A 26,775-nucleotide genomic window follows, 5' to 3' on the forward strand; every position below is an offset into this window, starting at 1 on the left:
AGGGGTGTTTTCCCTGCCCCGGTTGCACAACCATAACCACGGCCCTTCACCACCCTCTCCCCAGCTGGGAGAGAGCAGAGCAGGGCAGCGGGAAGGAGCTGCTGGGGAGGGAAGGGCGGCAGCCGAGCAGGCGTCGTGCCGCGGTACCAACCTCCATGCTCACCACGTGCCGCCCCGGCACCCCAGGGAGCTGCCCGGCATCCCACGGAGGCAGGGAGTAACAAAGGGGGCAGCGCTCCCTCCTTGCACCGCAGCTCCAGGCGGGAGGGATCAGCCGCATCCCCAAAGGGAGAAGCCCAGCGCTTTGCATTACACACTCATAGCCCCAGATAATCCCCTCTCCAAAGCCCTAATCCCCCGGCAAACACGCGAACAGTGCCACACACCCGAGCTATCAGCAGCCTCTCCATCCACTACTTAGTCACAAGCACACAACCCGAAGACGCTTGTCCCGGGCAGCTCTCCTGGTTGCAGAGGAGTTTCCCCGTGGACTCCTCCACCGTCTTCTCGCCAGCCATTAACCGCCCGACTGCGTACCATGCCTGCGGCCGTCCTGCAGGAAGGCGTCTTGAGGGTTCAGCCTCTGAAAATAAAAAAAGGACAAGAAAAGCAGCAAAACACACCCAGCGCTGCATTGCTGGGCTTTTTCGCAGCAACGTTGCTTGGTGAAGCTCTCCAAGCCCCAGCTCCATACCCGGGGCACGCGTGCTTGCACACGCAATGCCGAACGCCTCCGAGCTTCGCCTGCTGCCAGACGCAGCCACCTCCAGGGCTGTGAAGAATCAGGGGATTTTTGAGTTCTCAGCCAAACACTCAGGTCACCCTCCGTCATTAGCAGGGCTTGAAAAACCCCAGAACATCCACAAAAGCATCAGGAAGCAGGCCACAAACTTATACCAGGTTTTGGATTATTTTTAAACCCCATCACGAAAGCACATACATGCGCTGTTTAGAAAAAGATCTTTCTCTTTACCTTTTGGGGTTTGAGGCTTTTGGATGGAGTGGAGTCACAGTTTAAGTTTTCCTCCAGCCAATGCAAAAAGTTATTACCATTTTAAGACAAAACCCAAAAATCTAACATTTTTGTATATTTTTTTACTTAACTGAAAAATTAGCGGGGGGGAGAAATCACCGGCTTTGATGCCACAATGTAAGATTACACTTGTAAGGGGCTCAAAGGACAGTCCAAACCAGGACAGGCACCGCTGTGTCCCCCCCAAGGCTGACTGCCACCCATCAAAAGGATGGAAAGACAGAACGCCTCCCCTCTGCTCACCATGAGGGTACATCGGTGTGTGCTGTGGGCCAGGGGTTTCTCCCCATTTCACAGAGGCAGGGGCACAGGACAGCTTTACCGAGGGGACTCAGCGGCTGCTGCCAGAGCCCCCCGGGAGGGCAAAGCCCCGGCTGCACCCCAGCACGCACATGCAGGCACGGGTTTGGGGCCCAGCACACCCCAGTCGCCCAAGACCCAGCTCCAGCCATGGGATAACTTTCCTTTCTTCCCCTCCAGCTTGGTCTCCGCACGAGAGCCGGCTCCTCCCAGCCGACAAGAGGGGCCCGTCTCCATCTTGCCAGGCTTGGCTGTGTGTTTATATTGCCTTTGCTCCCTACTCCACCTTTTCATTGACAGCTATTGTTTCCACAGGTAATTTCAGGCCTGGCCCCCAGCCAGCTTTTCAATCATACCAAGGAACAGATATATAATTTCATTCACCTCCAGGGTACAAACAGAAAAGAAAGATTTTAGTATGTGCTTTCTGCATCACCCTCCCCACTGGCTTCCTACGAGTCCAATGTACATAATTATCTCGGCTGGCTACATCTAAGCAGGATTAAATGCTTTACGTGATATTATCTCAAAGCAATCTGATTACAAGGCTGCCTTTAAATGTATAACGTGTTTTTTTGTACCAACTTACACCACGCACCAGAAATCAAATAAGAAAATATCACCAACAGTCTGTGAGAAATCCTGACCCACGGACACCCCTGAGGTTTCTACCTTTCAGGAGAAGGCTTTCAGCTGAAAACAGAGAGCTAAAAGCTTTACAAACACTTCTAGTTTGTCTAGAAATGAGGTGAAGAGTGGTGGGAGATTGCCCAGCCTTTCCACTGGTGGCACTGGGAAGGCAACGTGGGCCGTGGGCAGGTCCCTTCCCTCTCCCTGCCTGTTCCTCCCCCAGGATGGCAGGGACAGCTCTCACCTGCTGATTTTAAGAAGAGGGTCCTGACACCCCTCACTTTTCCTGCTGAGGGCCATAACCCCAAATTCCCCCTGTGCCTGGAGAGACCCAGCTCATCTCTGCAGCCCCGCAGATCCCAGGGAAGGTCAGGTCCCCCTTTCCATCCCCGCACCCCCGGACTGCAGCCCTCCAGGCTGCCCCGAACAAGCATCACCCCCTGTGCCTCGCCGCAGGGCAGCGGGACACGGTCACAGCCTCGCGCGGGGCTGAGCCGAACATGGGACAGCACCTACACGTACGCGTGTGTGTGTGTGTACCCCCGTCTGCGACCGCAGTACCTACGCCCCCAGGTCCGTGCAGGCAAAGCTGCTTTTTGTCTCCAGGGATTTCTTGCGGTTGCGTTTTTCTGAGTCATAAGGCATGAACCAGTGTCCGGCGTCAGACCCGGGGGTGAGCTGGTCGGCTGCAGCAAACCCAGTGAGCAGTAAAACACACTCACAGGTGCCTGGATGAGGTACTGCAAAGCTGCCTTTCTTTGGTTTTTTCCCCATTTTTTCTCTTCCCCAGAGAGGCTGCCTTCCTGGTGGAGAGGCAGGACCTTTGACAAGCCAGGAACAATTAAGCTGGAGAAAAGAAACATTGTAGAATGGAGAGAGGAGAAGCAAAGGTAGGGCTTTACAGCATTAAAACAAAACAGTGAAAACTCTGAATTTCCCATTTATTGAAACCAGTCACAGTTAAAAGGTCAAATCCATTGGCAAACAGTAATTTTGTATCATCCAGAGCAACACACAAATGAAGTACAAATGAACTCCAACAACAAAAAAAAATAGAACCAAACAAAAATGCATGGCCCTAGCTTAAGATTATTCAAGACTGTTCCCTTTAGCTGCCCTTCCTGCAGCTGCTCCGGCAGGACCGAGTGATGGTCCGTGACCCCCCACACTCACAGCCCCGCTCCCCCGAGAGCCCCGTGACTGCGGAGGGACTGAGATGCAGGCAGCAGCCAGGTGATCCAGTTATTCCTGCTTAGGGGTCTAATGAACCCGTTTTTACTGAAGACAGAAGCATCCTTAGCAAAGAGGGAGGTGCGGTTCGCATCATCCTTCCAGCTTCGGCGTTTTGCTCCTCGCTCGACCATGCACCAGGCACAGGGAGGGACAGGCAAGGCTCGCTCCTCAGCCTGGAAGGGGATAATCCTGCCTGCTCAGGAACAGCCGTTCAACAAGAGATGCTTGAAAAGCAGAGGGTGAAGAGGCAGGTACACAGGGTGCATGTTTCTGGCTCTTCAGGTAAGGTAATTAATTCACCCCGATGAATTATTTCATCCTGGTGCTGCTCAGGAAGACGAAAGCTCCCGGCACGCTCAGGTCCTGACTCAGCTCCCAGCAGTTCTGCAGGGTGAGGTGCAACCAGGGCCACCGCCAGGAAGAACCTGCGTTGGCTCGCTGGGGAGCTGGGAGAACCACTGGAACCGGCAGCTGTAAAGCAGCAATCGCTCGGTGAGGCCAGACACAGTCACGGGCCCGCGTCGGAACGTATCCTGCTCTACACCAGTCAGGCAGCACATGGATCCACAACGTGGATGAGCACACCTTGCCTTTTCAGAGAGTACATGCTAGAAAACACAAAAAATTCTTCTTTCCTGTTTTTTTTTCTTTTTCAGAGAAAAACTCAGGGTATTGGACACAATGCGCTCGATCAATGCCCATCTTAGGAGCTAAATTTATAAAAATAAGACATTTCCCTCTTACAATGATCCCAAGAAAATTCATTTTTATTTGCCTGGACTATTTGCATCCATCAAAACCAACAGCCTACAACATTCCCAAGGACCAGCAGGATACACGAGACCTGCGATCCCGCAGAGTGCTGTACGCGTTATCTTAGCCCTAATGCCTTCCCCCTGCCTTTCAAAAACAGCATGGAAATCAAGAGACTCCGTAAGGACTTTACTCCATTCAAATGCCTTGGTACTTAACAACAGACCAGCTTAAACACGCGACAGTGAATTTCTAATCTCCTACAGAACAAAGATGATCAAAACCCAGAGCGACCTGACTCAGAGAAGCCAGCCCAGCATGGAAGGGAAAGGACAGGGTGACCTGCAGCCCAGCCAACACGTCGTCCAATGACCCTCCCGAGAGGAAAAGAAAATCTGGTGGTGAAAGGAGACCAGGACCTGCGAGGAACCACCTGTATTTGTGCTTTGAAAACCATCGATATGACGTTGGCGGGGAGGAAGAGATATAAAATTATAAGAAATCAACACTAAACCAGATCCAAAAAAATATATATACAAAAAAAGTCTAGAGGATAATGCCTGTCCAGTTCCAAACGCTGCTGCACAATTTGCTCTGAAGTCTTCTCCTGGGGAGCGGCGCGCTGCCCTACCCGAGCCCAACGTCCAGGGACATCATCACCACAAATCCTAATATCGAGGTCCAGGACGCCAGCTTCCCGTTACCACTGCAGGGAGAAAAGGGGAGGGCGTGAGCTCCCAGGAGCCGGGACTGACTTTTCAGTTGAGGGAAGTGCTGCTTTATCTCTCATCCAGGCAAGGCAAGGGATCTTCCAGAGTCCTCTGCACTTCCCCCCGTGTCTATCTGCCTTTAGTGGTGGTCACCGAGGGGGTCTCACCTGGTCTGTGCCTCGGGGATGATATCATCCATCACCACATAGACCATTGCTCCGGCGGCAAAGCCCAAGGCGTAGGGGAGGAGGGGCTCTGCCACCACCACGGCGAAGGCACCGAAGACACCGGCTAAGGGCTCCACCATGCCGCTCAGCTGCCCGTACCTGCAAAAGGCCAAGACTAAAAGCCACCGGGGACCCAGCGCAAGGGCTGCCAGGGCTCTGCAGCTCCCCACCCCCATGGTCCTCCCTCATGCCACCGTGCCCGGGAGGAGGTCGGCCACCGGGCCACACCAAGCCCAAGTCACCTAGATTATTTTAAACAGGCGATTTGACCTAAACTAGCAGACTTTTCCAGGAAAGGAATTAAGACACGATCCCATTCCTTCCCCCAAGAGCTCTGTGGGATTTCAGGATCCAGCTTGTGGACAGGGATAGGTCAGAGGGGAAACAGTTCCAACCAGCACAGATCAATCCCAAAGAGGAAATCTGGCCACAGCCTCAACCAGGATGAAACTGTGCTCTTCCCTCTCGTCGTCTTTCCCTCTAGGACTGCTTTAACTCTCTGGACCATGGGAACTCCCTTCCTGGCAGCAGCAACCCCGGTACAAGTCCCAGCACCGGCCGTGCTAACTGAATTGGAGGTGGGAGGAAAAGAAAACGAAGCTTTGGCGGGAGCAGTTTCCAAGCTGCCCCCCTGCCCTCCCATCCATCACCCCGCCGAGCACATGTGCACGGGCAGGAACGCAGCCCTGCGCTCGCAGGGTTCATGCCCTTGGCTTTTTCACCTCAGGGAAAAGAAAAAATAAAAACTCTGTCTGAAAGCCAGCCCAGAGTGAAGTGAGAGAAAAAATGAAATAAAATTAAAAGGAAAAAAAAATTTAAAAACCTTTTTAGTGCAGAATCTGGGCGCTCACCACAGGCGCTCAGCAAGGAGCTGAAGCGGGATGGGGTGACCTGCGGGTTCGCCGATGCATCCCCCAGGAGCCGGGGGTCGGACCTGAGCTTGGGCACTGCAGAGGGAGCAGGGCAGCACTCACCGCCCTTCCTCGAAGCTGGAGACCAGCAGCGGCTCTCCACTGAGAGAAACGGATACAGGGAGGGAAGCTATAGGCACCCACTCGGCACGGGCTGCTGACAGAGGTCTTGTTTCGCAGGCAAAGAGGAGCTTGGCTTACCAGAACGCTTTCCACGTTGAAAATCCAGCACCGCGCAAAGGCAGGCTGACAGCCAGGCCCTCCGGGAAATTCTGAATCCCAATCCCGATTGCTAAGTTCCTATCCACACAAAAAAAAGCACAAATATATATATATACACACACGCACACACGGAAGGTGGAAAGCACAGCCTGGGGTAGGCTGCTGAGCGCTGGGGATAAAGAAGACGTTATTAAAGATATGTCCTTTGAATGGAAGCACAGCTAGCCCTGGGGCTAGTCATGCTAATATTTAACATGAACACAGCAAATTTCATCTTCAAAGAGCTTCACAGCATTTAATCAGCTTCAGCATCAGCCCTGGGAGTGCAGAGACCAGGTGGAGAAGAGGCCTGTCCAGGGAGGCCCCACGAGGCACTTCCAGCCCGAGGCTTCCCGGGAGCTGCAGCATCCCTGGACCCCGGTGCTTGGGACAGCCCTGAGCTCGCGGGTGCCCCAGAGGGTCGGGCTTCCTCCCTCCCAGGGGGGCTTTGCCAAAGGGGCCCCAACGCAGCCCCTGGGGGCGGCCAGTCCCTCGCCCATAACCTGCCCCAGCTCTCAACACCACTGTCCTTAACCATAACCACCCCTGCACGAGCCTTACAGCCATGGGGCTCATCAGAAGAGAAGTATATTTTAGCCACAGGATTTCACTTTCTTTCTCTTTCTTTTCCCTTCCTCTTGCATCCTATGGAAAGGCGGCACTTGGACTTCCAGAGCTAAAACCAGCCGGAGGGGAGAGCTGGTCTGTCCGTCAGTAAAGTAGCACAGGAGGAGGCAGGCTGCGTGAGGACCGTTTCTCCAGGCACAAGAGATAAGAAGCCTGATAAAGGGGGTTAGGCAGGCAGACACGGTGAACTTGAACCGATCCAGGTAAAGCCCCGTGTCCCCAGCGGCAGAAAACACGGCTCAGAGTTGACAGCTGAAGGACGAGACAGGAGAGGATTGAAGGGATGTTCAAGGGCAGAGAATTAGGTGAGGTTTCTCCTCGCTTGCCCTCTCCCCTTCAGTATTTAGACCCCATACCTATTTCAGCACCCACTTTCAGAGCACTCTGTGCCCGCCCGCTGCGCTCCTGCCAAAGCCTCTCCCACACAGCTACCCCATGGTGGGACCACCACATCACCCGGAGCTTATCCAAAACGGAAATAGCTCTGCGAACAGCTGGCGGTCACGAAAGCTGGATTTGCAGCGGGAGGATTTGTCGGATGTTCTACACAGGAGGCAGCTGCACCCCAGCTCCTGCACCAGCACCTCATCGAGCAGGGGCTGCTCCCAGCACCCCTCACCCACACCGTCACTCATCCTCCGCCAGGATTTGCTCCAGCCTTGGGAATGATCCTTCCCCTCTGCTCCAGGGTGCCTCAGTGGGAGTTTTGGATTTTTGGTGAAAACCAGGAAATTGGGATACGGAGTTTTCTCCTTCACTCAAGCAACAAAAATGTTGCAAGCACCAAAACAAATGCGGCTTGTTTTTTACGGCATGGCCTTAGGCTGAGCGGCTCCACGAGAGCGAACGATAACTTGTTCCTCGGTTGGAGCATTTCTCCCATCGTGGCTTCACCGGTGTGTGTCAGTGGAGTTGGCTGTGGCCCATCCCTGGGGGGCCATGGAGAGCGTGACCATCCCGTGGGGCTCAAAGCTCCAGCAGCAAGGTACTGGGCTGCGACCTGCCCCAGCCCACAGCTCCGAGCGGGACCCCAGTGCCTCTCTGCAAGGTCAGTTATTCCTTTGCCAGCAGCTGAAAGCTCCCTTTGCTGCTTTAAACACTTGTTTCCTATTAGTAAAATAAGACTGATGAGAAAAATCTCTCTGGGTTGTTTAAACTTCTACCAGGGTTTACAGAAGAGGGGAGGGGAAGGGGGTGAGGCTGTGGGTTTCCCTAACCAGGACAGGCTATTACAATCAAAAACATTATTCAAGGGAAAGAGAGAGAGAACGGAGGGGGAAAAACATCCCTTTTAGAAAACACTGGAGCCGCTGTCTGTGCACTGGGTTTTTTTTTCTCCTTCCCTCGCCTTCGCACAAAGCAGCTATTACTGGCCCCGACCACAACAAATTAATGGGGTGGGAGAGGGAGGTGTGAATGGAGGGGTCTGTACGGGAAGGGCAGTGAGCCCCCCCTCCTTGCCCCTAGTCCCGCTAGGAGGAGGGAACCCTGTGCTGACCCCTTGCCCTGCAGCAGCCCTAGGGGAGAGAAAGCCCCAAGGGGCAGGAGGAAAGGGATTTTAACTTGGGGAAAGATCCAGCAGGAGAAGCCCAGATGGGTGGGTTTGCCCCTGCTCTCCCCCCCTCTCTCCCACCCACACCCCTAGCAAAACCCATCACAGGTCCCCGAAACAAGAACCGGCCCCAGCCCTACTGCTCAGGCCACCTCCACGGCTGCGCCAGATGCCCAGTGGGTCTGGCACGTGCCGGGGATGGGGCTGCAGCTGGCTCAGCAAGCAATGGGCTGCGTGAGCACACGCCACGTGCCACAGCACGCACGCACTACGGCAAGCGCCGTGCCACGGCGCGCAGTGGGTCACGGTGTGCTCCAAAACCAACAGGGACCCTCTGCGGCCACCCAATTCCCCCCAGCCCTCAGCAGGGAGGCAGCAACATGTGCCCCCTCCTGGGTCAAGATTTTCACCTGTTTTCCCAAGAAAAGCGGATGTCGGCATCATGCAGCGTGGGTGCTGGCAGTCAGGGAAGGCGTTGGGTACAGGCACACAAAGCTTCAGGGTGCAGCAGGGCAAGAGGCAAAGGCCACCAGAGACTCAGGCGTCCCTGTGCAGGGGGTTTCTCACTCCTGCCTTGGGACATCCACAGGGCAGAAAGGACCTTACGGGCTCAGCATCAGGCTGAGAAGGTCCCCATGTCATCTCCTAGCCTCCAGTCCCTCCATGTCCCCCACAAAGGTCTTCCGCTCACCCAGACCACATTCCCTTGCCCCTAGGACCACTCATTCCTTCAATGCTTCCTCGCACTGCAGTTCTGCCTGAATGCTTCTTGGACTCTGGGGGCCTTCTGAGCCTTTCCCAGGGACACTAATCTCATCAGGACAAGGATAACTCCGTGACAACATGGAGGCCAGGAACACATAAGCCCTCCTATTTGCCTTGCCTTGCTTCACTGCATGAAGGGTACCTCCACTCGCTGCTTGGGGCCACCTCTGCCCAGCACAATGTCTCAGGAGATGTCTGGGTACTGAGGAAAAGCAGATTTACCTCCAGTGCCCAAATGTGAAATCAAACCATCCCATGGGACATTCCACTCCCTCTTTGCCACTGAGCCGTGCACACCTCACACCTTCTCCGCAGCTCCCGTGTCGAGCTGACGGCAACACAGTTGGTGAGAAAGCAACTGAATCAAAGCTGCATTGTGTACGAGGAAAACAAAGGCGCCCTTATTACGGAAATAGGTGGGGATTCTTGGAAGGCTTCCCCCAACTGCAAAGAAACACATTGTAAAACAGATGCACAAAGACAGACTGGAGCAGCCTGGCCCAGGGGAGCTGAACCTCCGGGTGCCCGCAGCAAGCTACGGGACACAGCGGAGAAAATGACGGGGAGAGGAGCCAACATAGCCAGAGGGACAAGGATCAGAATGAAATGTTCAGAGGCATTAGGGTCTCTAAACCAAGGAAGGCAACAAATAAAGATAGAGAGGTGTTCGAGCAGATCCCATCTGGTCTGATGGGTCAATGGTGTCCAGCTAAAAGACAGTTGGCAGACAAGTTGAATAACCTGTGGCTCATCCCCACCCTACAAACATGCATTGGTCTAAAGAAAGAGCAGCCCAGGGGAAAGCCCACCAGACACTGCCTGGGGTTGTGTGTGCCCCGTTAGCGGCTCTGCCACCGGCACCCTGGCTGACACGGGAGTGTCACTTGGGTGGCTCTTCCATTTGGGCACAACGGACCCCGGTGTCCTAGGAAGCATGGAGGATCAAAGAGCCAACATGCATTGGACATGTTACCTTTCCCAGCTCTCTGCCTCAGCTTCCCCGTCTCTAAAACACTGGTGATGACAGTGACGCCCTCCAGAACCTTCTCAATCGGGGAACAGAAGTGCCACTAGGACATGTGCCATCTACACATAAGCTCTGCAGAGAGCCAGCGATGCCCTTGCGTTGGCTGATCCTCTTCTGCAGCAGAACCCAGTGCTGCAGTTTTAAGAAAGAAAAGGTAAAACCGTGGCATCCTGGTGGAACTCCACTGAGGACCAGCTCCTCATGGTGAGAGGGAAGGACTCCGTGTCCCCCGGGAACGTACGTACCAGGGCTGGACCTCCTACCCCCAGCTTGCCTGCCAACTGCTGTGGCACCACGCTGGGAGACTCCAAGTTCACTTTCAAAAAAAAGTTGGCATCTCTGCATATTTGCAAGGTCAAGGCACAGAAAGCCTTCTATAAGCCTAAACCCTTGTTTTCAAGGGCCTATTCTTTTACAAACTGATTATGAAAGCAGGCTACATATTCTTAACAAGCCCCTTTTCACTACGGCTTTCAATTCCCTCCAGTGTATAATGTGCATGTGTATTCTTGCATGGCAGGCCCTTACATACTGTTTTGATTGTTATCGTCTTGCCATGAAAGGGCCGATTGTTTTGGGTTCCCAAGATTACATCATGGCTCCCACTCGGGCCGCCCGTCGAGGTGTTTGATCAGGGCTTGCAGGTGGGAAGGAGCTCTGCGGCGAGCGCAGGGCCCTGAGCGTTTCCCCATACCTGCCCTACCTGTTAAACACAGCTGCCGGCACGCTCTGCCCCGGCGTTACGGGAGGCTCTCACGCGAGGAGGCGGCCGGGGAGCTGCAGGGGGGGAGGGGGCTGGCAGCGGTCCCCCCCACCAGCCCCAATGCCCACCCGACCACGCTCCCACCCTGAACAGCAGCCTGACCCATCCATGGGCACACGGGGCTCCTGGTGACTTCATTGCTTTAGGTGCTCAACATTTTAAAGGCCAAATCTGCCAAAGCAGGTGGGAGGATGTTACTCCCACAGATTAGTCCTTTAATAATTACAGTATCTTTCATTTCAAACACTCAAAACCATTAAAAAAAAAAGTGGACACAAACCTATCATGCCTCCTCCTCTTGAGTGCAGCCACCAGCCTCATTACCCACGGGAACACAAGAATGCATGGAGCAATGCGGGAACCTACACCACACAGGGGATGCAGCGTGTGCCCCCATCCCAGGCAGGGCATGCAGCATGTGCCACCCATCGCACAATGCCTTGAGCCTGAAAGCCCTCAGGTCTGCTCCCCACTGGCGAAGAAACAACCAGGCCGGTAGCCACGGCACGATTTCCCAGTTATGCAGACATACGGACAGATTGGAAATTACATCTGCATGAAACCTGAAAAAAATAGGCACCCTGTTTTCATTTGGAAGCCGACAGCAGAGCCTCCGCCCAAGCCGTGCCACGAGCAAGGTGCTTTTCAAACAGCACCAAAGGCAGCCAGTACATCTGAAAGGAAACAAAGGGAAGAGAAGCGGCAGGAAGGAATTTGGGGCACAAACCAGGGGAAGAGCTGCAGAGATCAGGAGACAGAAATGGGCCAGACGGTTGCATGGACACCCATCTCCAAGGAGAACTGCAAAAGCACAAGACGGAAGGGGCACCGTTGTGAACGGTTACGTAGCCTGCGCACAAGCCGCGCCAGCAGCCTGCTCCCAGGACTAGAGAAGCTCACGTCGGGTCTCTGCTAGAGCCGCGTGTGGTAGGCACACCCCGATGGAAGCAACGCCTGCTCCCCCGCTGCTTGGCCCTTTTGGCGCTGCTCCTCGGTAGCCACTTCCATACCTCTTCCTACCCCTTCCCTCCCTCTTCTCATTCAATTGCTCGGCTCTTAAGCAGCATGCCGCCTGGTCTGTGTCACATCTGCTCGCCTGGCCCTCCGCCAGCCTTACATATACACCGCTCTGGATCCGCACACAGTAAACATTTACAATTTTAGGAAATTTTACCCTTAATTTATCCCAAAGGTGCGTAAGCTAAGTTCAAAGTCATAAAACCAGCTCTCCCCTCTGACTGCGGCAGCGGGGACGTGAACTTTTGCTGAAGAGCAAGAAATTCTCCAGCTTTCCTGGCACAAATCCCCATCAGTGCCAGGCCAGCCCGGGACAGGGCTGCCACGTGCCTCCCCTCTCCGAGGAAACCTCAGCTCAGGCAGGGCTTGGGTGGGCAGGATGGGGAAGCCCCCACGCCACCCAGCCGGCTGCATCCTGCGCACCAAGGCAACGGGCATGGTGCACGAAGCATCCACACACATTCACGTGCCTGAGCCGGTTCATCTTCTGGTTTCATCACTTAGCTAAAACACGCAGGACTTTTACTTCCCCCAACCTGCGGCGTGTCGGTGTGCTCTGCGTCGGGCCCGCGGCACACGTGTCTTTGCTAGATTCACACGAGGACTCTTTCCTACCTCCCCTCCCACTTCAACCAACAGCAAACACAAAGCTCAGCTCCCCCTGCATCTCGTGATCGCCACATACTCCGGCGCTCCCTCGGGAGGACTGACCCTCCAAACCCTTCCCGCGTGAACCACCCGGTCATTACCGTTACAGCTTAATTGGCCAAGGAAACAGGGGACTGGCCCACCAAGGTGGGCAAGCCCTCAGACACAGCTGGCCAAGGGTGCAAGAACATCCCACAAGATACACGGTGCAAGCGAGGGTCATCCCTTGGGTACCAGGTGCTGCCAGCCCAGGCTCAATGCCCCACAGGGCTGGGACATCTCCTCCCCATCCCAGTGAAGCCGGGGGGGGGGCTCGGCCAGACACAAGTCCAGACACCCCCCTCCAGCTGTACCCGAACACAAGCGGCTGCCGGCAAGAGCAAGTTCACAACCTCGACATCGGCCGGGGTGGGCGATGGGTGATCGAGACCGCGGCTGTGCACGGCTGGCTGGCCAGCGGTTGTTCTGTTACAGCAGGCGCGTATCTACCGCCGGATCGCACGGAGGGGTCCCATTGTCTGTGAGCTATTTATTTCTCTGGGGTTTCAAAATCTTTATTCTTATCTGCCCAGTTATTTATGTAACTGATTTATGAGTCAGACTCACGCACAGGGTAAAAGTTCACGTCTCCCCCGATCTGGGAAGCACAAAGACACATTTCATGAGCTCTGCGCGTTCCTGCTCTCTTCTCTCTTTCGCCATGTTTTGACCTCAGCTGCGCAGCAGGAAAGGCTCGGGGAGCCTTGGCACTTTCTCCTGCTGCCAGATAAGAGCGTGAACACGACCTGTGAGCGCAGGATCCAGCCAGCATCAGCCGAGCCTTGGCTGGCTCCAGCTCTCCAAGACTGGTATCTGCAAAATGAGCAGGAGACGTGACCGAGCCCTGGACTCGCTCCCTGCAAAACCACCTTTGCAGGAGACACAAGCCAGGAGCGATTGCCCTCGTCCTGCCGCTTGCTCTCACGGTACGTAATGAAAAGCAGTATCCATCGCACAGACAAACTTCCGTTTGCACAGTTACGGTCTATCTAGCTAAAAAGTTAACAGATTACTTGTAAATGGATGAAAACATCACTTCCCGTTCCCAGCATCACTTCCCCACCATACTTACAGGGGTTAAATTTGTGCCCGAGGAAAGGGACCAGCACAAGACCCGACTATTCCCGGGTCTGACACCGGTGACATCACCTACACACGAATGAGCTCCCGACAGCCGGCGGACAGTCCCCAGCTCTGCCCAGCCAGGCGGGGAGGTGGGGACCCAGCCCGAGGTGGGACGATGCTCTGGCTGCAGACTGGTGGGAGAGACCCGGGAGAGGCTCAGCCCCTGTGACAGGCGTCTGCCCCGCCTCAGTTTCCCTGTTCATAAGGTAACGATATGAAGGCAGCATTAAAAAGCAGCATGCAGAGCTGCAGGACCCCCACTGTTGCTGTTATTCGCAGCATCTTTCCTTTCTCAGAGCTGTATTTGGAGGTAAGCTCTGCGTCATTAGGGGCCACCCCGAGCCCTGCAGACACCCAGCTCCGAGGCACTCTGTAAATCCCACCAAACTCTTGCAAGCAGAACAGCAACGACTGTGAAAACAAGAGTATAAGGGCGGTGAGAGCTTGCACCTCATCAAAGCAAGCTCCCAAAGGTGATGGCTTGGACAGATATTTCTCCATTTTTGAGCAGAAACCAAGATCACCCTTCCCCAGCAGCCACCAAGGAGCCACCTTCACCTCCAAACATCACCAGGAGGTTTCAGTTAAGACCCTACAAGTCAGAAGCACCTATTTTTGAATACCTTAAGACAACCCTCACATAAGACCTTGTTAACTCTATTTTTAAACAGTGATGGGCTGCAGAAAATTTAAGTGTTTACATATTCATATAGGAACACCCATATATAAAGCAGGATTTAACGATGTGGCTGCATTGATCTCGGGTAGGACTAGAGCTGGAGGGAGATACAGAACCTTATAAAGGTTATTAAAATATTTTTTAAAAAATTAAACACAGAGAGAAGTTGGGTGGTCTAAAAGCAGGGCTGGGATTACAGTCCACCTATAAAAATTCCCAATAATACCTGCCAATTAATGTTTATAGCTTCATGTAAAAATGCCAACCCTCTCCCCTTTGTACGAATCTTCAAATCGTAAGCACTTTTCACACAGAAAATTATTTTACATGCCATGGAAATCTCAGAGCAAATAACATGCTGGGGCAGGGGAATGGTTTAGGGGGGTGTTTTTTAAGGCTTTTTTGCCTTGTCCTCCAAAGCCAGGCAGCCATCGACCCCCATCGCTTCCAGAAAACAAAAGCCTCGAGCAAGGCAAGGGAAGAAGGATGAATGTAGTTAATACAGACACTACTTTTCTTCCCTGCTAGGTGGTGAAAAGAACCTGAAAGGACTCCAAGCCCAGCTATATGTGTAGGTAAATATACATATGTATTTCACTCATCTTCTCTCAGCTGCCTGCGGTAACGTCGTGACGGAGCGCAGCATCCCACTTGCTCCCACCCCGCGGTGGGCAGCTCACCGGCCACACACGCAGAGCTCACTGCCGTGGCAGGGTTGCACAGAGGGGCTTACAAACGATTCCTGCATGTCTGCGTTTGCATCCTGATGGGGATAATTAGCTAAGAGCAAAATTAAAAGTACTAAAATGGTTTCTCGTCTTCCCTCTCCTGCAGCATCGCCGCTAAACCGTGCCGGGGGATACTGTGAAAGCACCAGAGCAGCCTCTTTATGCAGCCCCAAAACCTGGAACTAAACAATTTACCAACAGCTGTAGCTATAAAAGGCCCTATTATCGCATCATATACGGTAACAATGTCTTCATTCAAATTGCTTCCCCTCCTCAGAGGGTTTATTTTTAAAGCAGGCTGCTAAAGAGAAGAACAGGCCACTGGGGCTGCAGAGACTGAACCTGGTGTTCAAAGTGAGCCTTGTTTGGCATTATCTTGAGAAGATAAACACGGATAATGGCTTTTTCTTTCTCTGCTTCTTTCTTTGCCCTCTTTCTTTTATTTTAAGGTGAACAGGAACTGAACGGGTGCACTTTGCAGATCAAAACTGGGGCAGGAGAGACCTTTGCAATGAGGTCCTGGAGAACATGTGATCGCCAGGTTTTGGGGATGAGGAGGGAGCAGCGCCTGATGCTTCAACCTGTGGGAGCAGGGACCAGGTTCAAGGGCAGGTGCTTGCGCAGCCTGGCCCCGCCAGCCCCTGCTCACCTCTGCAGCGCCTGCTGTGACTGCATCGCTCTCCATCCTCTGGCCGCAGCAACATGCACAGCCTGGACCCACCAAGGAGAGCCAGCCCTGGGACCCCTCTGTGGCCCTTCCTGCCTCTGAGCAGCCTCCCCAGCTGCTCTCCTGCAAAACGTCAGAGGATGATGCAGACACCCAACGTGGCTGCACTGAAAACCATGGGTGCCTCACCTCCACCGCAGGGTGCAGGGTGAGCCGTGCCCCTGGGGAAGTATTGCAATGCATTCAGCAGCTGCTGCTCATGGGTTCTGGCAAACACAAAGCTGAAGCCTCCTCCTCTTGCAAGGCCACCATGGGCTGCTTGGCCATTGCAGCACCCAGCTGAGCTTGGTCAGCAAACATTAGTTGGCCAACAGCACACCTGGGGAAGGGGTTGGGCAGCTCCCCGCAAAGTCCCCTCCCAGAGAGGTGAGAAGCCAAAAAGCTTCACATGGGAGCTGCTCCGGGCGTCTCCTATCCTTCATGCTGTATCTGCAGATGCAGCGACCACCACAAGAAAGAGAAGAATGCAACCATTACACAGACTTTCCACGGAGCCAGATGTTGTTTGGGAGGCCAGCTGTCTCTCATAAGTATTACAAATCAACCAAACCCCTCCTCAGTCTAGACACTTGAGTAAGGGAGAAGGAAGAAGTGAGAGAGAGGAGAAGGGGAGGCTATTTATACAAACGGTGATGTAAACGCCAACCGCCAGTGAGGGATTCGCAGCCAGCAACCCGGCTCCCAGCCAGGCTTTGGAGACCTCCCTGCTGACTTGGGAGGTCTTCTCCTCCTCCAGCCCGCAGCAACGAATAAAGGCTGCAGCGCCCATCCAGCCCCAGGAGCTGGGGCCCAACGGCGGCTGGGCTGCCTGGGGCTTTCAACCAGCCCATTTTGGATAAGGGACAGGCAAGGGAAGAAGAATGAGTGTTGCCACCAAACCTGCCAGCACCATCGCAGCAAAAGAGCCTCTGACATGCAGACACAAGCCACAGAGCCCAAGGGATTCTGCTCAGCTTGGCTCTGCCGTGGGCTGCACCACTTCAGGCAGGTTTTCCTTGCTGAGGCACTGACTTAGAATGCCTTGAATTCCAGTTTCTTAACTTCAAGAAAGCACAAAGCACCCGTTTTCTCTAGCAGCCTTCTGCTGTTTGGCTACTTTTGGAGGATGCTCCCCACCTCCCTTACCCCCTGCCCGACGCCTCCATGGGACCCAGCAGCCGGTGCATGGCTCCACTCCTTGGTCCACAGCAATTCCCTCCTCAGCACCTCTATGTGCATCACCTCTGACAGCCGGCTACCTCGGAAAGAGCAGCTGCCCCTAAACGCAGCCATGCAATGAAAAACCACCCCAGGCCAGCCAAGCGCCTGTTTGCAAGACTCAAAGAGGAAAAAAAGCATCCTCCAGAAAGGGCAGCTGCCTGCTGCTCCCTGGCCCCAGAGCTGAGCCCTAATCCCGCACCGGTGCACAGGGATGGGGGAGAACGGACCCGCCCCGACCTCCGCAGCCTAGCAGGAGGCAGGACCAGCATCACGAGGCCAAGGTAAACTGCTCAAGATGCAGTTTGCTGCCAAGAACTACCGAGGAGCTGCTCTCCCAGCTGGAGCCCTGCCTGATGGCAGCTGTGGATCCAAAACGGGTTCACTTTGCGAAGGAGGACACAAGCACCTTCCCACCAGCCATCGACCACCCAGGGGACCTGCTGTGCTGCAGCCAGGCAAGGGTCCTTGCTGGGGTCCAGAGACCTGGTTTGCGTTGGGGAAGTCTCCTCCACAAATCTAAATTCACACTGAACCCACGGCTCCAGTAACCCAGATTGCTGTGACCAAACCAAGCTACCTTTTCTGAGGACCAGGAAAACATTCAAGCTCTGCTCCCAGTCCCAGGATTGGAAAACAAGCTCTCTGCTGCCTGCCCACGTCTCTCCCCATCAGGGGCTGGAGCAGCAGAGTGCCGTAAGACCCCAGACTTAACTCCCCAGCATTGAACCAAAATGGGAAGCAGGTCCGTCTGCAGGCAATAGACTATCCAGGCACTGCAGGAGAACAAATGTTTTCCTGGTGTGGAAAACATCTGGTAGCTTTGAAGGCAGCTCAGTAAAAACACTGGAGGCCACACAGCTTTCCCACTGCATTTTGTTTGCCCATCCCACAGAGCCGGCCGTGCAAGATGACAGGAGCAGCCAGTAGCTCCTGGAGAGGCTGGACACACTGTTGTGTTTGGTGTCATGCTGGTTTCATTATTCATGCAGATAATTTTTCTTGGATACAGGATGAAGCCAAGACATCATGGTCACTCTGGCTTCTGTCTGTCGGTGGTTTAAGTTTATTTACTGAGGATAAGGAGTGGGAAGGGAGGCTACGCTGCTCCACGGGCCATGGCCATCCTCCGTTCTGCCTTCCACCAGGGGCTGTTTTGTGAGACCTCACCTGCACTGTAACCCAAGCGTGTCAAAGCAGTTCTGCAGCATCTCCTAGGGCTTCAAACAGGAACCAGGAAGCTCCATCCAAGATGACAGCAGCTGCTGGGAAAGGCCTCAGGATGGGGAAGCGCAGGCAGAGGTGCTGCCTGATACTGCACAGCCCTGCAAACATCTCCGGGGCGGGGGAAGCAGTTTGAGCCCACCTCACCTTTCTTCCCAGGCACCCACTTCCTTTTCCTAATGGCCAAGAAGATCTGTAACATCCGTTTACAATAAAACACTGTTTTCTGATGGACAAAGAGAGAATCACAAGGCTTTGGCAGGAGGAGCACACACGCATCAGCTCTGCTGCTGCAGCAGGGCGAGCGTGGGGCGTCTGTCCCATCGCAGCCAAACCGTAGCCCTGGCTCTCCCAGCAAGTGATGGAGGAGAGCGCTTTCCGAACATCCACACAGCCTCATTTCACCTGGCACCAAGACCCGCTCTTCTGCCTAAATTGTGCATTTCTTCTCTTAAAACCAATCTGCATGTTTGCACATGGGGGCTGGGACTTCTGCGTCTGAGGCTTCTGTTGGGAAGATGCCATCGCTGCCAGCAGGCGCCTCCTCTCTTCTCCAACTCTTCAGCTGTCACTGCTGAGGTTCATTAGCCACAATGAGAAACGCAGCAGCTGAGGAGCCACAGTCCTGTTGTGTGGCTCACCAGACCCTTCCAGACCACTTTCTTCTCCAGAGCTCCACCCACGGTGAAAAGGCACCTCGGTATCATCTCCACCGTTCACAAAAGAAAAGCCCTCGAGAAAAACATACCCAGCTCATTAACTCTCACTTAGTAATAAACATCTACCTTCAGGAGAGACCAATTAAAAGGTGCTTAATAAGCATCTTCCAACAGTTTTGTTTTGTAACTGGGCTTTGCGCTGCGCCCCAGGCAGGAGCAGCCTGGCTGCAGGAGCAGCATCTGTCTGGGATACTGGGGAAATGTGGAAATCCCCGTCCAGCCCCATCCCTCCTACAATCAATAGATGGATTTTTTCCATTAGGTGTTTCTGTGCACAGCCTTGATCTGATAAAGAAGGCGGGATTTGACCCCACATTTCGATCCTACCCAAATATTAGCTCCACTGTGGATTTATTCATAAGCAAGAGACGGAGGTTGCATGTGTTTGAACGAGAAAAAAAACCCAGCGTGTCTTCTGCTGTCTCTCAGACCACAATGATTTCCATTCATTCAAAGAAAACACAGTATAAAATTTTTGCCTGGTTTCAATCTCCGTACATTAATCAAGCCTTTTTTTTTTTTCCACCCTGAGAGACACAGCGTGGGAGGCACAGGCTGTCCCATGAAATAATATTTTCCAAGCCATAGTCAAAGTCTGCCTGTCAACTCGAAGCCTCTTTTCTGTCTGTTTTACCAAAGCTGGACAGGAAACAATCTGTGGGCACAACAGATCAAAACAAGGCCAGCATTCCCAGCAAAAGGGCCAATGAATGGGAGCCATTGTGCTGCAGTGGAGGAAACATCACCATCATCATCAGGGCGAGGGGGGGGGGGATATATATCTGTTTACATCACTTCCACACTCACACCCGCTCTCCAGCTGCCCTAAATAGAAGCTTTCATTCAGGAGATAGCCGGGGCAGGTGGGCTGCTGGTGAGAGCTCCGACGCCACGATGCGATGGTCCACCAGCACCAAAAGCAGTTTGCAAGTCGAGCTGTGCTGGGGAAGGGCAAACCCAAGTTAAACATTACACCGACAAAAACATGCGCTTTTCCCCTTCCTTGCATCCGCTGCGAGCAGGGCTCAGACCCTGGACAAAACATTACCTGCAGCTTGCAGGAGAGGACGCAACAACCTCTTTGATTGCCCCAGTGCTGCTGAAGGAGAGGAGTCCGTCCCTGCGCTGAGGAGCTTGGGGGTGAGAAAAGCTCACTGGGTGCAGGCCCACCTCGCCCAGAAGGGTCCCTGCGCTGGCAGTGCTGTGCCCAGGAAAAGAGGCTGCTGGAGGGGTGACACCCACAGCGGGGGAGATGCCTCTGGTCCCTGCCCGAGTGCCGAGGGGTCCCCCCGCCGCCGGCTCCCCTCCGACTGCTACAGCTGCTAAAGGGGACCCATGTGAACCCCGAGAATTGCTCCCCAAGAATCACACAGGGAAAGCTGCCATCAGCAGCAGCTCCCTCTGCTTTAAACCAGAGGCAGCACCCAACACCCCCCGGCCCCCCACCCCTAAATGTACTCGGCTTCATCCTAAGGCAGAGGTTTGCCAAAAACTTGCCTGCACCATTTTTAACCTCTCTAAATTATCTGCATCTGCGGTATCCTATGAGGACCCGGTGCCCAGACCACCCATGGCTTAAGAAAACATTTCACTTTATTTTTCAAACTTTTAGTCCTTTATATATGTCATCTGCTCAAAGTAATTTACAGCGTTTAACTCGATATTGGTTTCACTTATTTGAACGTTCCCTCACACCTGAAAGAGCAGCCCTCTGCTAGGCGGTTTGCCAGCGAAAAAGCCACGTTTGGGAGTCCCGTTAGCTCCAGGGCTTGCCCTACAGCGGTGCGAGACCACGCACCAGCCCCAGCTCTGCCGAGAGCAGGCTGCTAGGGACATGGATGTTACCACCTAGTGTCAGGCGGGAGAGGAGCAGCAACCAGGGATGGGGACGGCTCGGCCACAGCTCTTGCTCCGCAGGAACCGCGGGTGTTGGACTGCGAGCCCAGAGCCTGCAGGTCACCCCGGGCGTCTCTGCCTTCCTGGCCATCAGCAGGGACATGAGCTTTTTAACCCTGTAACAGGGGATGGATTTTAAAAAAAAAAAATAAATGCACGATGCACTTTTTGGGGAGGAAGAGTGCAGAAAAAGCCTGTATGTGTTTTATTCTGTCTTTTCAGTTCAGGTCAGACTTGCAGATATTTCTTGCCTGCAACCAGCCAAGTTATTCACGCCTAACGGTCAGGTCCACACTGTCCTAATTCATCTCCTGTTTTTGACAGAAGAAGTAGAGAAGCAGCCCTGCCCGTCCATGTTGGGAGCACGGGGAAGGTGCCCAAGCAGCCAGCACAGAGGTGAGCCAGTAACAAAAATGCAGAGTGTAACAGATATGTGGGCATGGGGCACCGGGCTCGGCTGTTCAAACCCAAATTAAGCAGCCAAGGAAGCCATCCAAGTCCAGGCACCGCTCACCACACAGATGAGACCAGTTGCAGAAACTGTTCTGCTTTCTCCGCTCACCCCTGTCTTCCCCCACTGCCGCTGTCCGGAGGCGAAGCCCTCACCCTCCATCGGCCTCCTCGGGGTGGGGGGTCTGTATCTTAATGACATTTCCAAACCTTTCTCCTATTAAAAGCAAAATGGCTTTTTATGGTAGTTTTCTGTTCACTCTGCAGTATAATGCAGGTACGTTCAGGGGTTCCCACAATCCTAACCGAGTAAATTAATTTTACAGTGAATTCCTCTTTGACAGAAAAAATTTCACAGGAAAAAGCAACACTCCATAAGAACAGGGATTTGGCATTTGTGTGCTTGCATACAGCATGATTACAAGCTGCCTGCTGCTTTCAGAGAGCAAACAGCACAGGGAGGATTTGTAAGGAGCAAGAGCAGAACCAGGCTCCCGCATCCCTGCTCCCCTGCGCTGCCAGGCTCCCCCAAACCCAAGCACCATGCCGAGGCACTAGCATTCTGCCAGGTGGAACGGGGAAGGAATGACCAGCCCCTTGTGCTGATTCTCAAAGGAAGAGCCTCTGATGGGAGGGAAAGAAAAAGAGAGGTCCTCAGGGACCCCACGTCCCCTCCACTCTTGTTTTCCAGCCAAGGCATGAGCTTGCGCCGCGTGGGTAGGGGATGCGGGAGTGGAGATGCTGCAGGCTCCTGGGTGCCAACACAGAGGCGTCGAGGCGGGTCCCGAGGGAAGGGACATGGCCCAGAGGGGACGGCAGAGTGGGCACGTGGGATCTCCTCTGTGCCAGCCCCCAGCCCCACCTTGCAGCTGCCCAGCATCGCAGGCATAACCCGCCATGGGATGAGGGGCTCAAGGTCACCCCCAGGTTCACTGGTGGGTGCTTCTGTCCTATCAAAGACACAGCAGGGACTTGGAGAGAGGGAGGTCACCCCGACACACGCCACTCCCCTGCACTGCAGCCCCGGTGGATGGAGGCACGCAGAGTGTGGCCAATAGCGGGGACCTGCCCCAGCCCCTCTCTTCCTACACCCAGTCCCAGGGAAGCCACCGACAAAGTACACCAAGTTTGGACAGCCCATCTTGCACCCCTGCCCGCGCTCCTGCCCGCTCTGCATCCCCAGAGCGGCCGAGGTAAGTGCAAATTCAGCCTGTCTTGATCTCAGCAGCTCCAGCTCCATCTGGTTCCTGTTAAATCAGCCACACAAGGTGGAGAGGGCTTCCTCCCCCCACACTACAGTGTGCAAAGAGGGGGAGGTAAACCAGCTCTTTTTTTTAAGACATGGCTGCCCTTCTCTTTACCTTCCTGCCTGGAAGGCAGCCAGGAGCAGCTCATACCTCCCCGCTCACATCTGGAGGGGACCTTCCCCTCCTGGGGCTCCCTGCATGCCCCACACTGGGCACTGCCCCTCTGCCCCAGGCACGCACTTGCCCTGGGACTCGCTCCTCTTCTGTCACCGCAGCAGCTTTGTCCTGAGCTGCTATTTCCAGCCTGTGGGACTTTCCAGTGTATTCATCCTTGTGAGGAACCGGGCAAGCAAACTGCAGCCCTGCAGCAAGGAGGGAGGGATGCTCCTGCCCGAGGATGAGCAGTGGCTCAGCCCCCCACGGGAAACACCCCAAAAGCAGACGTTAGCTTGCCCTAAGCCCTGTCAAAACTGCCATAAAACCTACATCACCTTTCCGAAAAAGGCTCGAGTGTGCTGAGCAGCCGAAGGAGCACCGATACCCACCCGCACATGAAAGTGAAGATCCAGCCCAGCTGCTGAGACCCCACCTTCCTTGGGCACGGGACCGCATTTCACCGGCATCCCCTGACAGGCCAAATAAAGTGGGGTCCCCCCTCGCTGCAAGCCATAAATGAAACAACTCGCAAGGTGAGGGGCTGTAATCCAAGGGTGAGCCCTGGCACCGGCAGAGAGGAGCTGCAGAGGAGCGAGATCGCAGGAACGGAGCCTGCACACCCGGTGGCAGCAAAGAAACACAGACGAGTGGGGGCAGCGGCCTGGCAGGCAGCACCGAGATGCTCCGGGGAGATGGGATGGATGGAGCAGCCCAGAGGGCCCGATCCTGCAACCACAGAGGTAAGGGCCAGGACCGTACCAGAGCCCAGAGTCCGGGAATGGCAGAGGTGATGCCAGCACATGCAAAGCACCAGGTGTTTTAAAAGATGAGAATCCTACCCTGCTTCGTAATCATCCTTTTTTGGTTTTTAACCAAACCCTGAAACATCCCCCTGACTCAGACCATCAGCTGCAGGTCTACGCCTGCAATGCTCTGCTTATACCACCCGGGCCGGTGCTTACTAGCCACTGTGGCTCCCAACCAGCCCCATCTCTGTACCACACCGGCCCCACTGTGCTTTAAAACTCAAAAACGGTCCCTCGCCACACTCAGCCAGGGCTGAGCTCTGCAACAGCACAGCCCCAAGCGCACGGCCAGGATGGGAGCCCCACAGCACCCCTCCCTGCCACGGGCAGACAGGTAGGCAGCGAGCAGCACCGAGAAATATTCCAACTGCCAATGCAGGGGAAAGCCTTCAGCCTAAGAAAAGCCTCAGAGCATCGCTGAAAGGTATTGGGAACAGGGTGTTAGCCCTCATGCTGCACTACACAAAAAAAGCAAAGCACTTGGGACCATGACATTTGGCTGAGGCAGGCAGGGACCCTGTTGCAACACCCACCCTTGAGGTGCTCCAGTGCACAGGGCTTCACCCGGAGAGCTCGCTCCAAGCTTGGCAGCAAACCCGGCCAGAGCAGCACCTGGCTGCTTGCAACGCCCAGACATCACTGCTGCGGCACTGCTGCGGTTTGCAGAGCGGCTGGCGCTACCCCCTTCCTAATTGTCTCTCTGCAAACACGCTGCTTATTTGCAAAGCTTGTGGCTCTGAGAACAGCCCTTCAGGATACAGCACAGCTGTGTCTCACCAGGGCCCTACAGCAAGCTGGAATGAATTCAGGCTCCTGCTGAGATTTCACCCCTCTGGGAGCAATGCAATCAGGCAGCGCTTTCCCAAGCAAGCCAGCATTTATTCATCAAGCACAAGTCAGCAAGGAAGGTCCTCCAGTTAGCGTGGGCAAGTCACAGCCAACCCTGGAAACATCTACCAGCCACTGCAAGCATCCCCAGGCGTCGGCATCCTTAGCTCCGGCTCTGAGCATGTCGGAGCGTTCGTAAATACTTTTGCACAGTTCAAGGTCTGAAGGAATAAGCCTTCCTGCGAGGCAGCTCACCCCAGGTTCAGCTCAGCTCGGTGCTAACGCGGTTAGTCACACCCAGCGGGAAGCAGAATGGAGGAGGTAAACCGAGTCACGCAGCTGTTTCATTAAAACACTATTTCAAAATAATGGACACGAGGGGGATCATGACTGTCGTGTCTCCTAAGAGCTGAGGTTGGCCAAAGAGCAATTTCCCGTGCTGATGTGTCAAAAGATTTAGCTCTATTTCTCACATTAGCTCACATCAAGTATAAGTCTACTGTTGTTTTTTAAGCCTCCATAATACAAATTAGCCACCTAAAATTTTACTCTTGGGTATTTCCAAGCAGCTTCACAGTGGAGTGGCTACACTAAGCGATTTTGGGGCTGCCCGCAGATGACAGTGACAGACAGATTGATGGCAATGAAGTTATTTTGCCTCCTTTCGCAGCTGACTAAATTTGCATTGGTATTTTCATGGTACAGACTCCACCTTTCATCTAACATGATTAATGCTGTTGTAAATACAGAGAAAGAACCAGCTGCTTCTGGCTTCTTAGCTTCCACTGAGCAGCTGATGAAAAAAAGTCCCTTTGTTCAAGCATCTCTAGAGCCTCTGCAGACTTTATGAAGAGGCTTTTATTTCAAAAGGTTAGAGAAGCGCGGTGTCTAGAGCTGGTGCCTCCCGCTTTTCTCACCACGAATCTGGGTAGTATCTGCTGCAATCGAAGCACCTGGGGCAGCGCACCCGGTGCCAGCCCGTGCTTTCAGGATGGGTCCCCCCATCAGCCACGGATGCAACAGGGCATTCGATACAGAAGGTTTTCCTCGTATCTCTGCAGGGTCCTCATGAGCACAGCTTGTGCCTGCCCAGAGAAGGGGCTGGACAGCCTGGAGGGCTCCAAAACCAGCCCCGGGGCCCAGCAGATCCTCCGGCAGGAGCAAGGTGGCCGAGACATACCTGCACGTTCATCCACGAGCCGTAAGGGCTGGGCAGGTTATTCACAGACTGAACATACTGTGTGTCCCCAAACCACATAAATTATAGTGTAGGTCTGATAAACAAAGGGCAAAGAGAACATGGCGTGCCACGAGCCTCGGGTGTAAAATTCAAACAGAAAAAGAAAAGCATTGGGTAGCGGCATATCGAGGAGCCTCGGCAGGAGGGTGCTGTTTGCGAGGCAGCCGCCAAGAGGTGCCAGCAGCTCTTCCAGAGCCGAGGCAGCTCCTCCGGCTCCCACTTCATACCAGAATTCCTTCCTCCCATTTCTTTAGCAATGCCCCCAGCCAGCCCAGTTTCAGCTCTGCTGGGTGAGGCTGGGTGTGCGGATGAAGCAGGGCTCTCCCTGCCGTCACCCCAACCCGTATGCCCAGGTTTTGCTCCGGATTTCTATGAAAATGCACCTGAAGCCCAAGCACTCCCCAGGAAGTTTGGAGAAGCCGAATTAACCCCCCACATTCACACCAGTCCCAGAGAGAAGCACAAAGAGTTTTGCCTGGTAGCACAGGGGCAATGCTGGCACTGCTGAAAACAGAGCCGGGTAAGAGTGGCTGCTGGTGAGGCTGGAGCAGGCGAGCAGGGATGCCGGGAGCATTGAGAGTCTTTATTGCCACCAATGTCTAGTAGCCCTGCTTGGCAGGAATGAAAAACAAAGCCACCTCCTGCTTTCCAACAGCTCCGGCAGCTGCTCCTACCTGTTGAGGATGCTGCTTTTGTGGAAAATCTCCGCATTTCTCTTGTCTGACAAGCACAACCACTAGGAAAATGCAACAGCGCTAGGAATTTCTTCTGCTCCCTCTGCCCACACTTGTGCTTCCAGACAAGTTTCAGTCAATCAATGCATCTCCCACCACCCTGGCATGGGAGCAACGTGGGACAGACCGACAACCTCCAAGAGGCAAAGGCGCACACAAAACCTGAAGCCTGCAGAGCAGATGCAGCGTTGTGGCTTACCTGGCGCTTTGGAAGGTCGCAGACGCGGATTTTCCAACCGCCCCGAATCCAACTCCCACTGCCAGACCCTCTGAAACAGGAAGGGAAAAACAAGTCATGTCAAACACTGCAACAGCCCTGGGACCGTCCCTCCTCCTGCGCTCCAACGGAGCAAGGACCACCACGAGCAGGAACTCAGGACTCCGGGCCAGGTTGTGACCCTTCTCATTTTGACCAAAGTGCGTTTAATTTAAGCTCAGTGCAAGAGCCTGCCACGCTGCCCAGGGTACTTCACAACCATGAACCCAAGCCAGCAGTTTCTCATTGAAGCCAACACAGAGAAGA

The 26,775-nt window shown here is 54.2% G+C and overlaps 1 protein-coding gene across 4 annotated transcripts in view; it reads right to left on the minus strand.

The window, feature by feature from the left end:
• Window positions 1-2,883: 2,883 nt before the first annotated feature.
• Window positions 2,884-26,775, minus strand: part of SLC39A11 (solute carrier family 39 member 11) — a 97,811-nt gene continuing 73,919 nt past the window's right edge. For all 4 annotated transcript variants that reach the window (XM_064467472.1, XM_064467470.1, XM_064467473.1 and 1 more), the window contains exons 7-10: window positions 26,452-26,521; window positions 5,999-6,097; window positions 4,827-4,985; window positions 2,884-4,655 (exon numbers count right to left, since the gene is read on the minus strand). In XM_064467472.1, coding sequence (XP_064323542.1) covers window positions 4,577-4,655; window positions 4,827-4,985; window positions 5,999-6,097; window positions 26,452-26,521 — 407 coding nt within the window. In that variant the 3' untranslated portion in view covers window positions 2,884-4,576. The remainder of the gene's footprint in view (window positions 4,656-4,826; window positions 4,986-5,998; window positions 6,098-26,451; window positions 26,522-26,775) is intronic.

This window comes from Phalacrocorax carbo, chromosome 16 (genome assembly GCF_963921805.1).
Source record: "Phalacrocorax carbo chromosome 16, bPhaCar2.1, whole genome shotgun sequence".
Classification (NCBI taxonomy): domain Eukaryota; kingdom Metazoa; phylum Chordata; class Aves; order Suliformes; family Phalacrocoracidae; genus Phalacrocorax; species Phalacrocorax carbo.